Source organism: Herpailurus yagouaroundi, unplaced genomic scaffold (genome assembly GCF_014898765.1).
Source record: "Herpailurus yagouaroundi ecotype Mexico unplaced genomic scaffold, PumYag 186, whole genome shotgun sequence".
In the NCBI taxonomy this organism is placed as follows: Eukaryota; Metazoa; Chordata; class Mammalia; order Carnivora; family Felidae; genus Herpailurus; species Herpailurus yagouaroundi.
The window spans coordinates 41,314,137-41,331,118 of NW_024412417.1; the positions used below are offsets into that span (position 1 = coordinate 41,314,137).

Genomic DNA, 16,982 nt, shown 5'->3' on the forward strand with positions numbered 1-16,982 from the left:
GTGCGGCCACATCGGGAGGCCACGCCTCGTCACCGAGCACGGTCTCCAGGGGCCAGAGCCGTCCTTCCACGCCAGACTGCTGTGGTAAGCACAGCACAAAAGTCATCCCCGTGAATCTCGCTACCCCTGGGGCTGTTTTCTACATTCCCCGAGGCACCTGCGTCCACGGGATGGGCCGGAACCCCCGCGCCTCGCAGCGCTGTGCTGTGCTAAGTGGGCTGGAGGCATGTCTGGTCCTGTCGCAGGAAGCTGTTCACACCCTGCGGCCATCCCTCTCTAGCCCCCCTAGCGCCACGGCGAGGGGACATCACTTTCCCAAGTTACACAAGCTCTAAGCAGTGGAGTCAGGCCCAGGTATGTAATGCCTGGACTTCAGCTGCTCGTTGGAAAGCCTGGCCCTACAGTGACATATGGCGGCCTGGGGGGCGGGTCCCCACCGCAGAGGGAGAGCCCGCCCAGATGCCGGCTGGCGTCAGGGCTCCTGGAGGACAAGACCGGCTGAAGGGGCGCCCGGGATGGGTGGGGGGGCACAGAGCCAGGGGTCTTCGAGAGCCAGGCCAGCCAAACATCATAGGCCCCCCTTGGCTGCTCCCCATCGCGACTCTGTGTCTGACCTTGGGGGGCCCTGGGGCTCTTGTCTTCTGCCGGCTCCAGCTCAGACCTGCTGTTGCCTCCTAGCGACATGGTTCCTGGGCTCCATGGAGGGGCTCTTGCTCTCTTGCCTCTAAGTCTCCTCCCCACCGCTCCCCGAATTTGACCTTGACCCCCACACCGTGTCCTTGCTCTGCCTGCCTGGTGTCAGGGCTGGAAGATAACAGGAGAGGCGGCAGGCCGCTGAGAGTAGCTGATGGAATGGGATACTCCCACTGGATTCAAGTCCCACAGCACTTTCTGCCCTCAGATGTCACCCAAGGTGGGTTCCTTACTGAGCCTCTGTTTTCTCAGCTGTAAAAGGGACAGAAGAGTTGGCCGAGGGTACTTTGGTTATCAGCGCGGATCTTGCTGGGGCTCCAATTCTGGCTCTGCTACTTCTGTGTGACCTTCAGCAAGTTTCTTAACCGCTCTGTGCTAATATTCCCCATCAGTAAAACTCTAACGATAGCACCATTCTCGCCTTGCTGTGAGAATTCGTAACATCCACAAGGCTGGCACAGAGCGAGCACTCAAGCACCGGCAGTTCAATCTTATGAAGACACAGGTGGATGGAGAGACCGAATACAGCGACGGAGGGCAGAGGGCCTAGTGCGGTACCTGGCACACAGTAGGTCCCTGTCACACACAGTAAAACAGGAAGGCAGGAGCCCGGTCTCCCAAGCACAAGTTGTCACTTCTCTTGGCCCAAAATACAGTGTGGGTCAAGAAGTATCCAAGGAAACAGCCAAGGGGGAATTATCAGAACTAAGGAACCCATCACTTGGGCATACCACTCAGACACACCCCACGCTCAGCACTAGCTCCCTAGGAAAGGCCTCTAGAGATCCGGCCGCCTGCCCTGCCCCTCCAAGCAGCCACAGTGGGGTGTCACCCACTGTCTGCCTTGGCATGATTCGGTGGGGGGTGGGAGGGAAGCAAAAATAAACCGTCTGCTGCCCAACATCTGCAATGAGCAAAGCCTCCCCAGGAACAGCCCTGCAAGGGGAGAGCCAAGGGCTGGATGATTTCAGGACCGCGGCCAAGGGAAACGGTCTGTGGGTACAAAATACGGTGTGGATGCACTAAACAGCAAAACTCTTCCCTTCCTTCTCCCCACGCATCCTTTTCTCTCCCCACCCCCTTCCTTCCAGGCCTAGCAAGGTCCTAACCTCACTCCGGGGTCCCTGCCTCCGTCCTCTGGAGTCATCTCAACCAGCCAGATGCCACAGGCTCCCAAAGTTCCAGCTGCACCACAGCGTGGCACAGGTGGGACACAGAGCAGGGCTCGGCTGGGCCAGTCCACACCGGCTCCGGGTCTCCATTACTTCCCATCTCCCGGGTGAGCCTCCACCCTGCCTGGCCCCGGGCTCGGTGGAGGTGACAGCCATGTCTTCCACGGCCCCCCTTTGGGCTCTGCTTCTGCAGATGCTTCCGCTTGGGCTTCCTGTCACCTGCTCACTCTTCCACCCTCTGACCCAGGGCTAAGTCCTTGAGGCCTGGGGCGCGTCACTGCTGAGCTGTGTTCCCAGCTCACAGCCCAGTGCCCGGCCACTGGAGGTAGCTGATTGGCCTGTGCGGACTCAGTGTGTGACTGAACGCATGCCAGGCACCGTGACAGGCCCAGGAAAGGGGAGACAGTGGACACCAGGCTTCTGCAACTGGACTACACGTGAACCTCAGCTCCACTCATAGGCGGGGACATGAGGCGACCCTGTCCAGCTGCTATGGGATTCTCCTAGGAACCCACCGTGAACAACGGGAAATAAGTATTTGCCGTGTTCCTACTACGCGCAATTACGGCAATGCGATCACGGTAAATCCTTGAAACAAACCAGGCAAATGGGGTGAATGATTTATCCCGTTTTACGGGTGATGACACAATACTCTTAAAGGTTAACCAACATCACAACAAATCCTCACTGTGGAAATCGGACTCAAACCAAAGCCTGTCTCCCTGCCCAGGCACAAGGCCCTCATGACACTAAGCCGCTTGTCCGTCGAATCTGTATTTAGCGGTGCCCAAGGGCTCCAGACGACCCAGCAGGCACCCAGGGCACTCACGCGGAACATCAGCCAGGACAGGTATCTCTTCATGGGGAGTTTGCAAATTAGAACAAGATTTTTTCATGATGATGCAAAGGCGGCCCATGCTGGACGTGCATCTCAGAAAGAGTCAGATCCAACTTTCGAGGGGAACAGCATGCAGGACCGGCCCCGCCCTGAAGTCGCCCAGACTCTAGCTCTGTGGACAGCTGTGCGGGAGGTTGAGCGCCCCTAAATGGCTGGGCACCTGTTCCTCAGCATCCCATGTCCCTGTCAGTTCTGGTCCAAGGAAGGGCAGGCTCCCCCCTGTGGCCTCACTCGGAGCACTGAGCACATTCAGTGAGTCTTTTCCTGTTGTGTGTTCACGTCCCATCTCTCCCACTAGATGGTAGAGTCTGGGGGGCGCGGAGGTCTGGTCCCCCGTGCCTAGCGATACAAATCGTAACCGATACGTGCAGAGTATGGGCCAGCTACTCTGTGAGTGTCTCCCAGGGCTTTGCCCACTCAATCCTCTCAGCAATCTTAGCAGTTAGCAATTATCCTGAGACCCATTTCACAGAGGAGTGAACTAAAACTCAGCCAGGCACAGAAACGTGTCAAGGTCACTCAAGTAGGAAGGGATGGAGCTGGGCTTGAGCCCGGGAACTCTGCCTCCAATCTGGATGCTCCAGCATCTCAACACAGCCCACCCTGATGTCCGGACATCACCCATTCTGGAGCACCGCTCTGCCCTCCACACCCTGGGGCTACCCACAACTGCCATGTCCCCGTGGTTCACTGAATAAAATCAATATCCGTCCTGTCTCATCATCCCTGGTTCTGGCTTCTGGTTGAGCTTTCTGCTTTTCTCCTTAGAGCCACCCATCAGCCAGATGGACTGCCCGAGGATCACTGGCCCTCCCCCATGCTGTCCCGTCCCGGGCATGACTCAGTGCTACTTTTCTACCGTTATCCTTCCCTCTATCTAGCTTGCAAGGCTCTGATCACAGGCCGCCTCCATCGGGAACTTTGCCCGACTCATCCCGACCGGGGAGTGTCCTTCCTTCCCTGAACTCCCTTCCTTGCTGAGGGCAAGAGGCCACCTGCGTCCCGGTCTTAGAGCAGCAGCTTTACACCTCCCTCAAGAGGCGCCTTCGGGGCTTGCCGGGGTGGGATGACTGGGCCCTAACACGGAGGGCCAAGTGCGCGGGGCGGTGAACTCCGCTGTCTTCAACCAGAGCAACTACCGCTTTGTGTCGGTGCATCCGTTTATATACGCCGAAGACTTCATTTGAAGGGTTCTCGGAGGAAACACATGTTGGCCTCCGTGAACTGGAGGGTGGGTGATGACGTCGAGAGACCCAGGACGGGGCAGGCTGCCGGAGGACTCACCCCGATGCCCCTACCATGCTGTGCACAGGGCAGAGGCTCAAGAAGGGATTTATCACGGCTCCCGGCCTGCATCTCCAAGAGCAGCGTGCCATGACGCCTTCGGTCCGTTGGTCGCCCCTCCTGAGCGTAAGGTGGAGAGGAGGGGCGGGCAGCGTCTCAGAGGCAGCAAACCAAGGGCCAGGCCCCGGGAAATAAAAGGCAAGACCGTTCACCTCCAGCCGTGGCCCCAAAGCAAACGTAAAAATGTTTTGGGGGGGGGCACCCTCATCTATGAGCTGAGGGCTCTGGACCTCGGATGGGGTGGTTCCGGGTGGGGCCCAAACCTAAGACTCTGATTCACAAGAGGGGGAGACACAGACCATCCACGCTAATGGAGACACTGGAGTGCTCAGGCCGAGAATGTTTTTATTCTACCCACCACATCTCATAGAACGGGAGGTGAATAGTAAAAAGTGCATTTTTTTTTAAAAAGCAGGATTCTAAGACGTAAGCTAAGATCCCGCCTGTTGCGGGAACAAGAGGTCCTCAACTGTGGTTTCCGCAAGCGGTAACAAGTGCCCTCGACACTTGGGGACGTGGGGGAGTAGGACCTTGTGGATAAAGCCAGGATCCCCTCCCCTCTTTTCCCCGGGAGGGGATTCCAAACCAAAAGGTCACTTTCTCCGTGCCGGCTGGCTCCCTCCCATCATTCAGGCCACAGAGCGGTCCCAGAGGAAGGCTGGGCACCTGCACGGGGTCAGGGAGTTGGGGGTGTGATTCAGGGCAGACGCTGACGGGCACCGGGTCCCTGCATGAATCCCGAAGCAAAGGGGCGACGCGGCCTGGGCTGTGTGGGAAGTCGATGCCTAGTCTTTCCGGAAGCAGAGGACGCAGAGGAAGGGGTGTGTGTGTTTGGGCTGGGAACGGGGGGTCCTGTATTGCTGGTGATGCCGGTCGCCTTGCCCCCCCAAAGGGGGACGAGGGGAGCCCCATCTGGCCGCCTGGGCGGGGACCGAGGAGGAGAGAGCCACCAAGGGTGCCGTCCCGCGGAGAGCCTGGCGGGCCCGCCCCGTGGCGTCCAGCCGCCGCCGCGTGTCCCCTAGAGCTCCTGGGCCTGCGGCCCCACCGCCTGCTCCTCCACGGGCTGCACGGCCTCCTGCACGTAGACGATGAACTCCGAAGCCTCCCCGCCCTGAGTGTAGACGGTCACCGTCTCGATGCCCTCCACGTCGTCAGAGGACACCACGAGGTGGTGCTCCTCAGCCAGCTCCACGGAGGCCTGCTGGAGGGTCTCCTGGATCATGACCGTGTGGTTGGAGCTGGGCTCCTCGTCCGTGACCTGTGTGAGGGCAAGAGAAAGGTCACACGGGTCCTGCTTCCGGGTCGAGCCACGACAACAGAATCACAACTACTGCTGACGGAGCGTCTGGTAGGTTCCGGGAGCTCATCCCCACCGCACACAGGGCCCTGCGCTTGCTCCCGTCCCTGCTTTATGGACGAAGAGAGGGAGGCTCCACGCCGCAGAGCGACACGGCCAGAGGCCCCAGCAGCGGCAGGTGGCGGAGCCCGAGCTGACACCCAAAGTCCAGGCTCTTCTCTTGACGCCAAGCTGCCTCCCAGGGGCGCGGGGGTGGCCAAGGGTGTGCGGGTTGGAGGGCAGCGCACAGATTATGTACTGCAACCGTGTCGAGGGTTGGGTGGGCGGCTTCTGGAAATTCAAAGCTGGTCCATTTGGAGCTGAGAAAGGGGCCTACGTTTATCCCGGGTTTTCTGGCTTTCCACACACTGTGGGAGCCCAGCCCCTGTACTGCAGATCAGTCTCGCACTGGGAAAAAGGAGATGTTCCTGCAAGACTGATTCCCCCCAGACGCAGCCCACCACCAACACCAATGCCTTAGCTATCCGGGGGAGGTGGCCGGCGGAGGTAGCCCCCGCCCCCCGGGGCTGGGCAGGAGAGTCTGTGGGGACATCTGTCAGTGGAGGGCACCTGAATTGTACAGCCAGGCCACTGTCCGGAGCTCCGAGCAGCCGGGTTCCAGACAGAGCCGATTCCGGTAGTGCTGATGCCCAGTGTCCCTGACCCTGCGGGCTCTGGCCTGCTTTAAATAACAACCGTCTTTGATCTCGGGAAGAAAAGTCATCGAAAGAACACGGGGAAGGTTTAGGAGGAGCTGGGAGCCTGAGGCCGCAAAAATAACGGAAGGGTTGGAAGAGAAGGAGGGTATGGGGTTGCTCTCTAAGGGAATCAGAGTCCTCAGATGTGTGCAGGGACGTGAGACAGGCGCTTCCTTTCCAGGGCAGGGGCTGGGGATGAACGGCAAGGCCAAAGCAGTCCCTTGGTCAACATGGCCCTTTGTCCTGCGCTAAGCAGGGCTCGAACGGCTGCTCGCCACGATTAGCTGTGAGGCCACACACCTACCCTACAAGCCTTAGTTTTCTCATCTGTGAACGGGGGACTAATGCCCACTTCAGGGGGCTGGAGGAAAGATAAAGGACATTCTGCACGCGAAGTGGGTGTTTAACCACACCACGGCCCTCCCGGCACCCGCGGTATTCGTCGGACATGACTTTCGTAAACACCCGCTGCCTGAAAGGTACTGCGGCCTGTCCGTCACTTGTGACTTCCTCCCCTCCTCCAAACCTCTGTCCTCTTCTCATACCCCACCAGACCACGCTGCGCTCCGTGCGGGCAGGGGCTGCGGAGTCCAGGCACAGCTCTCCCCCAGGGCCAAGCTGGATGATTGGCACACACGAGTACGTATTTGCTGAGTGATGCCCCACCAGGGACCAGAGGCCGTGACAGGTGCGGTGGAAAACCACAGCCCAGCCCAGCGGGGGCAGACGCAGGGGCCGAGGGGCCGGCAGAGCCTGGGGGGGTGGGAGGGGCCGGTGGCCAGGGATCATCTCTGGAGGAGAAGCGGGGAGGGATGCCAGGCAGGGCGGGTAGAAGGAGCAGTGACTCCAGGGACTGACGGGAAAGGCGGGTGCACTCAGGTGGCCTCCGGGAGCTCCCAGTCATGGCACCTGACTCCTCTCCCAGCTGGTGTCTAGAGAAGCCACCTTCTCCCTGCCCGTCCGTCTGCAACAACCACGACTCCATGCTCCCCTGGGACTGACCCAAGTGGCTTCCAGGGGTCCCCCTCCGGCCCTGTGACAGTACTGTACCCTGTGAGCAGGTAGGGCTGTGTCAACAGGGGGATTGTGTTGCACTTAGAGGAATGGGAAGGCCTTTCTGGGGAGGGCACCACACGAAGCTACGATCAGGAGGAACTGCTAATGCGGACTGGAAGAATTCACCAGAAGCAGAGACCTAGCCTGAGTGGAAACTCTTAACACATTTAGCCTGATTTGTTTTTCTAGAGTGAATCACGACCTTTTCTTTTTTTTTTTTCTTTTAGTGTTTGCTTCCATTTCATTTAAATGGGAAAATGTACTGTGCACCCAGACTTTAGAAGCAAATATTGATTTATTTCACACTGAAAGAGAGTGCCTGGCAGAAGGTTGGGGAAGGGAGGGGAACAACAAATGCTTTTTTCCCCCTTAACTGTCAGGAAATTCTACACAAAGGAAGAGGTGCAGGGGCGAGGTGATCCGTGCTGAGGGCCTGGGACCTCCCACGTGCCAAGTAAGCCTGCGGCACCTCAGGTAAACGGATGATGCGATAAAAATGTTGAGATCAACCAGCACACGAGCTCTGAGACCCACACACTCCTGGGCACGGGAGACGCGAGGCAGTCACAACAGCAAGTTTCCACTGGCTAAAAACGCCTGTCCCTGTGAATGACGCGGACACGACGGCCCCGTACTGACGAGGGCCGCAACCAGGGCCGTGGACACGGGGAACCCTGCCCCTGCGTAGGCCGCAGCCTCCCGTGTCCATGATAGTGGGGTTCTCCGGAGCCAGCCCAGGAGGAGGGGGAGGTCCCGAGATGACCCAGACACGGCCTCTGCCCACAGACGGGGGGAGGAAGACAGGCAGAGACCAAGTGAGGCCGCCGTGCTTGGAATAACGGTAAACCAAGTGCTTATTACTGTCGCGTGGGGGCCCGGGGGCCGCGTCGTGGAGGGTGGTGCTGTCCGCGGTGGCGGCAAAAGGCTTCGCAGACAGAGAGGGGCTAGTGAGCATCTCCCAACCAGCACACCCACCAGGCAGAGTTCTGTCTTCACCTTTCCAGAAGGCTCTGCGCCATCTCACGTTGCTGAGCCGACCTCAGCTTTACTCACTGGGACACCCTCTTTGCTGCTTCCACAGCCTCACCTGGGCTCTGTTCTGAGCCCTCTCGCACACTCCAGGCTACCCGTCCTCGGCCTCTGCTCTGGACCCCTCTCTGCATCGAGGCTCTGCTCCCGGCTGAGCCAGAGGCGCCGGGCCCCACCCTGAGCTGCAGGCCACGGGGCCATCTGCTCGTGGGAGGCCCTCCGGGGGCATCTGTCCAACGTGCCGAAGTCACAGGACGGAGACAGCACTGGGAAGGAGCGGCAGCGAGGTTCACGGCCGGGTCCGGAAGGGCTTCCCTCAGCTGAGGGACTAAGACTTCGTTTTACAAAGGAAGGCACGAACGGTTTTCCAAGAAGGGCCAGCATCACCCCATCTATGAAACCCCACCAATCAAAACTTGCCTAACGTGAGAGGTCAAGACTCCCTGAGTGTTACACTTGTCTCACTGTCCCTTTACATGTATACGTGCATTTGTTTGTATCGCCTTCTCGAAGGATGAAGTCTGTCCAAAGACAACCCTTTTTCCTTTCTGTTTCTGTTTTGTTTCTTCAGTTTTCAGCTCCAGGGTTTTGTGCGACACAATCACCATTCACTCCATCCACTGCTAATGGTGAGAGCACACAGTACACCTTCCCAACGCGGGCTTTCGGGCTTAATTCACCAGGGAGAGAGATGGCGACGAAGGTAAATGTGACTTTTGCAGGAGTCCTGCAAAGAGCGTCCTTCCGGGGGGGGGAGGGGGGCACAGGCGTAAGAGAGTCCGCGTGCCACTGCTCCGTCACCTTACCGAGTCCCAAAACCTAACTCACGACGGCCACGGTTCCTGAAGCCTGCCTGGGCCTGCTGCAGGACAGTGTTAATGTTTTTAGGAGCCTTTGTGAGCCAGGGGCCCCGCCAGCCCAGCTGTCGTTGACCTACAGCTGATCCGGGAACGGAACACAGTGGAGGGAGCCCCTCTCCGCCCTCCACGCCCCACGTTTCATGTTTGTGCAAACCGTGGACCTTCCGCGCCCCATGGGGCCCGGCGTCCGGCTGGCCGGCCCCGGACGCACAGTGCCTCGTGCTGGGGCCTTTCTGAATGAAATCTTAAGTAGCCCAGTGACTCACCGGGGGTCAAATAGCTGGAAGGCAGCAAGAGCTGGACCTCGGTCTGGGTGACCCCCCCGGTCAGAGACCCTCCTCGGCAACTAATGGGATTCCGTGTCACCGATCAATCGGGTTACGTGATTACTTTCCACAACCCAAAGGCCCTACAGCTGCCCGCAGAGCCCTCAACCATTTTCTCCATTCAGAATCATCTCTTGTAGCTTCAACTATTAGCACAGGCTTAAAATTGTTCCCCACGGTAGACATAATATGGCTTCACAATGTCATTATCCCCTGAGATGGGTTTCCCCAATTCCGTATCTAACATATCTTCCAGCTAAATTATTAGCAGCAGAGATAGCTTAATAGAAAACCTTAACCCACGGGACTGTACAAATTACTCACTAAGTCAGGCTCCGAGTTCGCAGCTCTAGGATCTACACCAGCTGGCTGTCTGCTGGGCTCTACTCCTGCCAAGGACGCTCTTCCCGCCGAGGCCCAGCGCTCCTGTGGCCGCCAGCACCCTCGTCCGCTCGAGGGCAAGCGCTGATGGGGATGGGGCGGGCCAGCAGCCCAGCTGCCCCACTGTCTCGCTTTCTCCCTACCCCCTTGCCTGCCCTATGTGCTCCCTTTGCTCCTGGTCCCCCGTCCGCTTTTCTCTGTAAAAACTGTTACGGGCAGGTTGTCCGTTCTCATTCCCAACGTTCGAGAAGCGGCCCCAGCTGGGGGATCCCTCAGGAAGAGGGGTTCCCTGCGCTCACACGCGCCATATGGAGCCTGTGCAGAGCCCTCACCCGGCTCTGTATCACAGCCCGTCCTGCACAGATCTCCCCGGTGTGCCTGCAGCTTCTGGAGAGCAGGGACGGGCTCCTGCGTCCCAGCCCGGCGCCACGGTCTGAGCGGACACACGGGGGGCGCCGGTGCCACCTACAGAACTATCCGGGGGTAGAACCTGGAAGCCATCGCAGAGAGAACAGCTTGGAGCTGCCACCACCCCCCAGGCCAGGCCACTGCTGGCCCTGGTGTCTGTCTGATGGGAGCCCTCCCAGACCACAGGGAGGCTCAGAGGCAAACTGTCCACACAGGGATCCCCTTTGGCTCCGAAAGTCCTGAAGGTCCACCCCCTTATTTTACGGGAGAGGGGCAGGCTCAGAGAGGAAGGAAGCTGCCCAGGTCTTCTGACTCTCGGTCTGAAAACTCTCCAGCCTGCACGAGGTGGCCTCACACTGGCCACGCCGCGGGAGTGGTTCCTGGGAGAACACGGTCGGCCCGTCTAGCCTGGGGCCCGGGCCACGGGTGAACACCGCAGACATGTAACAGTGTGAGGAGACACCTGAACACAGCTCTGCTGCTCCCGGATTCGGCTGCCTCTCACCGCCAAGGGCGGTCCCAGGAGTCTGTGCGGGAGGGGCACGCGCGGATGCTGCGGGAAGGATTTTGCTTCTGCCGTAGCAGCCGGTCGTCAGAACACCCTTCGAGGATTCAGTGCCCAGCTCCAGAGGAGCGTGGGGCTCAAGGGAGGCGGAGAGCTCTCCCTCAGGGCTCTGCCCCTGCGCTCTGCCCCCTCCCACACCCACGCACTTGGACGCCAGGTCAGGAGATACTTCGGTCCGGGCCACACAGCGGCCCCCCGGGCTGCCACGCCTTTGACAGCCAGACGGATGATTGGGGCTCCTCACCCACGGCACGGGACCGCCCCTCTTCCTGGTTCTCCCGCTGGCCTCCCACATCCAGCCCTGGCATCATCCGTTTTCACAGCTCCATTTCCGCTTTGAAAAGAACATACCGACGGGCTCCTCTGTCAGAGTGTCCCCCATGCCTCAGACATAGATGCTCCCAAGAACGCCCCTGGGGGACAGTGACGGCAAGGGCACCTTGTCCTCAGGAATCCCTGACACTGGCCAGGAGAAGTACGTGGAGGCGGCTGTCTTGCCAGACGGGAAGGCATCCGGGAAAGCGGTGTCCCGTGGGGAAGCCTGCCCTGGAACAGCACGTCACCTCTGTGCACAGCCTTCCGTGCCCTGGAACACGTGCCCAGCACACGCCGTCCTGTGCCATGCAGCGCACCGACCACAACGCCCCCAGAGACTTTCAAGGCCATCATATGACAAACAAAGGCCAATGCAGGGAAGAAAGAGCTGTGTCTCACGGCTGAATCCCACAGAAGCAGCAGTGAGAAAAAAGGAAAAGCTGTTACTAGTTGGGTATTTAAACCCACCATTTCTAAACACGGCTGGCGGATTAGAATACACAACACGCGTGCATCACGCCTCCCACCCAGAGCTTTCAGAACAGCGTGGATAACTTCCTGGTGCCCGAGTCGGCCATGAGCTCGTGTGGAGGGGCTCCAGTCCACAAAGCCCCTCAGGAGCTCAATCGGACCTCTGCAATTTCAGTCCTGGCGGGCACCGGAATTTCCAGGCAACAGTCGGGCTCCGTCGAAACCTAGCGCCTTATTTAAACTTGGCTCCAAGCTCAGAAATAAACGATGAGTAACCAAAGGTAGGTTTAAAACCTCTGTTGGCCCTAGAATGAAAAGAGGCCAGAATCATACCTGTCTGGATGGCATTGCTTTAGTGTCTATTTGCTTCATAACCCTTCGGAATGAAAATCGCACCAAAGCACCTCCATCAGGACGCGGCCCACATGCCATCGCTGTCCCACAAGCCTACTGCCCCCGGCGGGCGTGGGGAAAATACTAAACACCTTCACGTGGGAGATTCTGGTCTGAATGTCTCCATGACAGGAGACATTTTCCTTCACGTTTTCAGGGGGAAGAAAGCCCTCGGTCACCTCTGCCGCTGCAGGGAGATGGCTTCAGGCCTCCTTCACACCTCCATCCACGTCCCCATACGCTGAACCAAGTTCCTATTTATTACACTGAGTCTCCGGGGGCACAGCCCTTGAAAGGGAGACCCCCAGGGCTGCAGGCCAGGAAACGAACGGGGGAGCCCCACCCACTCTCCTCCTGTTGGTGCCGCGGTCATTCTCAGGACCGGCCGAGAGCCGGCCTCACCACCGGCCCACGGTGGTGCAGGGGAGGCAGACAGGACTCAGACGCCATCGGGAGGGCAGAGCCACCGTCCAGAGCATCGACTCACAGAATGGAATGATCGCCCGTGATGGGCAGGCGGAATGAGGCCAGGCACGGGAGACACGAAGAACCTAGAACAACAGCTGGACTGCCACAAGGAGGCAAACTGGAGGTGTGTCGTAAGTGTGTGTGTGTGTGTGTGTGTGTGTGTGTGTGTGTGTGTACGTGAGCATGTGGGCGTTGGTATGCATACATCTGTGCAGGCATGTACAAGCACATGTGTATGTATGAGTGTGGGCATGTGTGCGTGTGTGCGTGGATGTGTGGGCACGTGCACACGAGCGTGGGCACGGGTGCAGAAAGGCTGCCACACAGAGGTGCCTAAACTCATGCTGCAACACTTCTCTGTCCTTCCTCACCTTCCTTTTCATACCTCCTCAGTCTGCATCTTCCGACACCACTTGCTTCCTTGCACCACCGTCCCTTCGCCCCGTGACCTAGCGGCAGCCCCTCCACCCCACCCCCCCGCCAGTTTACAGAGTGTTCCCACACTCCTGACCTCATGCTATTGAGATCCCACAGCCAGTAACGCGGGATTCTGGAAGGCGAAGCCAGGTGAGACCCTCCAAGGCCTACAGTCCTTCTAACTGCCTCCGTCTACTACTGGGTGGCTTGTAGCCTTGCGGATGAAGCCCAGCCCCCCAGTGGGAGGGACAAGGATCTTCCCGCCCCGGTCCCTGCCTCCCCCATGCTCGGCTCTGCACCCTGACCACACACGTGTTCTCTCCTGCCCCTGAACTCCTGTCCTTGCTGCTCTGCTTGCCTGAACACCCACCCCACCTCCTTTCCTTTGAGAATCGGGTCTATGCCCTGTCATCCCGGGAGCCCCCCTGCGCCCTGAGCTAGCATGCCCAGCACTGACCCCCATCACGCCTGGCAGACAGTAAACAGTGAGTCCCTCCTTCCTGGATGAATCACTGAGGAAAATGAATGCAGAGGAGAACTCTTAAGAAATGTGCTACCCTTGCTCAGAACCCACCAAAGACAGCAGAGCTGAGACCGTGCAGGTGCCACAGTCAGATGGTGCCAGTCATGGGGAGGAGTCACCTGCGACCGCGGCAGAGGCCCCTTAGAAGCCTGTGTCTCCAAGTGCATGAGGTCACCAAGGGCACTCACCATAGCCCCTGTGCTTTAGGCCACATCGTGTGGCCTTAAAGGAGACCTTTCAGTACAGAGACAGGGCTGGTACCCGCGGGTTTGCGCTCTGTTTAGGGGAAGGAGGCAGGCGGAGCACTCATCCTGGACCCCTGGGGGCAGGGCAGGAGGTTTCCTGATGGACAGGGCCCCGGTCCTGAACACTGTGGGATCCCCAGACTGCGAACACCTTTCCAGGGTCCCTTCTGCCGCAGGAATTCGCAGATTTCACGGCAAGGTAAGAGAGGGCTGCAGATAGAGATCCAAATACAAGCAAACAACAGGAATGATCCCAATACAACCAAACAATAAGAGTGATAACACCGCAGTCTGTTCTTGTAGGTGAAACAGTCCCCTGTGTATGTTTAAGCTCTGAGGAAGGAGCCTCATTTTTCCCAGTAATTAGGGTTTCACCCACTGCTGAACGTATAACCGAGCGAGAGCTTACAGGTGGGGCTGGCAGACCCATGTCCCAAGGTTAGCAAGCGAGCACGTCTGCCGTCGATTAGGTGTGGTGCTGTAAATGTCAGAAACAAAGGGAGGATGGTAAATACCATACCAAATTTATAGAGGAGAGAAGACGTATAAATGAATGTGGTTTGTTAAAAAAGCATCGTAAATTTCCAACTCTAGAAATATGTATGTATATACAGGACCGAAATAAGGGTATTATGAGCAAGAAACTTGTAGAAACATCAAAAGATATTCACAGGCAGGGAGAAACCATTCCGTGCATCAATGAAGATTTAAAGCCTTTCAAAAAGGACAAAACGCCCAGCAAGTGAGCAAGGCCGTGACTCATCCTTCCTGGGGAGACTGCATAATGCCTCCCCTCCGCCCTACTTTTCTCTTGGTTGTAAATAGACAGTAGATACTCTTTCTTTTCTGAAAATATTGATCCTATAAACAGTCCAAAGCCCAGGTTATAAAGACTGCTCACTACAGGCGGTCGCTGCCATCCCCAATCAAGTCCCGGCGCTTGGGGGTGCTGTGGGGTCTGGCCGGTCAACACGGCAGCCTGGTTCCTAGACCCCAGGGCCTGGGGAGCCCTCCTGCATGGAGCAGACTTGTCCACAGGGTCCCGAGGGCCAGTCTGCGCAGAAGGGAGGGGCCAACTCCTTTCGCTGTGAGAGACGTCTGGAAACAGAAAGACGCCCCCCTACTGGCCCTGCGTCCATCACGGAACAAGGGTAAGAAGGTTTGCGTGTGGGCCAAATTCACTCAGCCGGTGGAGGGGGGGTTAGAGACAGATGCTCGGGCAGCAAAAAGGGCTAAGACATCTGATGTGTCTCGAATTTCTCAAGGGTCCAAGAGCAGTTCAGTGTGGTCTCAACAATCAACTGAGGAGAAAAGAATCCTTGTCTTGGAAACTGTGGTAAAATGGGGTGGACAGAGTGGTCTCTCTACGCACATGTGAGGAGCGATGACGGGGCTGGTGCAGGGCAGGTGGTCACACGCGGTGCTCATGACCGCCAGCAGGTGCCCTCCCCTCCAAGGGCAGGTATCTGATACCCCGACCCCACTGCCCCGCCATGTCCCCCTTGTAGACCGTGCCCACATGGCAGCTGGCTTACAGCAGGTGCTCGATACCCATCTGAACGGAATTATTCAGGAGCTATTTTAAAGCTGAACTCAAACAGAACCAGAGCACATGCACCGTGACAGGGAAGGAGGAAGGAGTCTGGAAACAGAAAGAAGCTGGAAACAGCTTCTTACTGCCTAGGAATATCTTTTGCTATTTAGACAAGTTTATTGTGCATAATGCTTTACTTCCTTGGCCTTTAAGCACACAGGTACCGAACTTCTGTTTAGTGCCAGGTGCTGGCGGGGGGGCTGTGCAGCCCTGTAGGGCATCTCGCACAGAAGACATGCTTCTCCCTACAAGCCTCACCCCCGCCTGGGAACCCGTCCACAGACGGCAGCTCTCGGGGTCATTCTTCTCACCGAAACCCCTGTGCTGCACTCTGAGAACATTTTCCTCGGCACGCTGCTCAGGAGAGAAGTCCTCCACCCTCGTGGACTTTTCTCAAAATCACCCCAAGTGACCATCCTTGCAGCCCCCAGCCTTTCTCAGTGCTGACCTGACAGACTCGATGTTAATCTACATGATGCAACTACCCGTTTATGTGTCTGGACCAAGCAACAAACTCTCCTATGAAACCCTGGGACTCCTAATGCCAAGCACAGGCCCTGGATAGCTGTGTTAGTACCTGTTTGCTGAACAGAAACTTCTAGAAGCAGAAACTGCTATGGCTGAAGTCTACAGGCACAGAAAGGGGACAAGGAGCTATGTCACTCCTATGGCAGGAGCTAAGATTTACTGAGGACTTAATCACGAGTCAGGCACTGCCAGCTGCTTCATTTGCATAATCACGTAATCCGTACGTTAGCCCCACGCAGTAGGTTCTATTACTATCCCATTTTACAGATAAGAAAACAAGTTCAAAGAGGAAAAGTGCTTGGGGTGCCTGGGTGGCTCAGTCGATTGAGGGTCCGATTCTTGATCTCAGCTCACATCACGATCCCAGGGTTGAGGGATCAAATCCTGCTCTGGGCTCCGGGCTGAGTGTGGAGCCTGCTTGGGATTCTCTCTCTCCCTCCCTCTCTGTCTGCCCCTCCCCCACTTGCTCACTCTCTCTTTCTAAAATACAAAACAAACAAACAAACAAAAAAACAAAGAGAAGTGCTTTGTTCCGGGTCACATACCGTTAGGTGACGGATGTGAGTTCAAGCCCACATAGGCTGACTCCCTTTTAGGCACTTGCTCCCTTCCCAGCTGCGCCACGGGCTCCTTTTCCACCTACTCGACATGGCCTGGGCTGACCGTGCTGTGTGTCCAGGGAGGCCTGCAGCTCCCCGGGCTGGGCACCCACGGCAGCTGCAGCCCACGGTGAAGGGAGCCCGAGCCCGCCCAGCTCAGATGCGTGCCATCCGATCCTCGATTCCTGATGCCGGGCACGAGGGAAGCCTCCCAACACAGCAGGCCCCAAGCTAAGAGCTGGAGACCCCACAGAAGAAGGAGAGCAAACCCCACTCTCAGCGAGCCCCCATTTGATGGGGAAGGCAGAGGTGAGTCCAGGCACACTAGGGTGTGGTCTGTGACAAGGGCCCAAGGACGGTGGTGAGAGGGGCACACCCCCATCCCACCTCCTCCCATTTCCTCCGCTGCCAGAGGACAAGAGAGCTTTGACTCAGCCCGTGTCCTACCCCTTCCTACTGTCCTGACTAGGGAGGAGGCCCCCGTTCTGCCCACAGATGCAGGTGACGGCCCCTGACAAGCCCACAGGCTGGGCTTCCTCTGTGAGTGTCTGCCCCCGGGAAGCCGTTTCTCCCAGCCCTCCCGCTTCCCACGGCCGCTCTGGGCAGAGAGGGATGGCCACTTCCTTGCAGTTACAAATAGCAGAGGTGGGCGTGGACCTGGAA

General features: G+C 57.9%; 1 protein-coding gene across 5 annotated transcripts in view; it reads right to left on the minus strand.

Annotated features, from left to right (window-relative positions):
- Nucleotides 1-16,982, minus strand: part of ZFAT (zinc finger and AT-hook domain containing) — a 351,032-nt gene that overhangs the window by 53,700 nt on the left and 280,350 nt on the right. For 4 of the 5 annotated variants that reach the window (XM_040494478.1, XM_040494480.1, XM_040494476.1 and 1 more), the window contains one exon: nucleotides 4,433-5,365. The exons of the other annotated variant lie outside the window; for it this stretch is intronic. In XM_040494478.1, coding sequence (XP_040350412.1) covers nucleotides 5,126-5,365 — 240 coding nt within the window. In that variant the 3' untranslated portion in view covers nucleotides 4,433-5,125. Of the gene's footprint in view, nucleotides 1-4,432; nucleotides 5,366-16,982 lie in introns of those variants that run through there. 5 annotated transcript variants of the gene reach the window in all.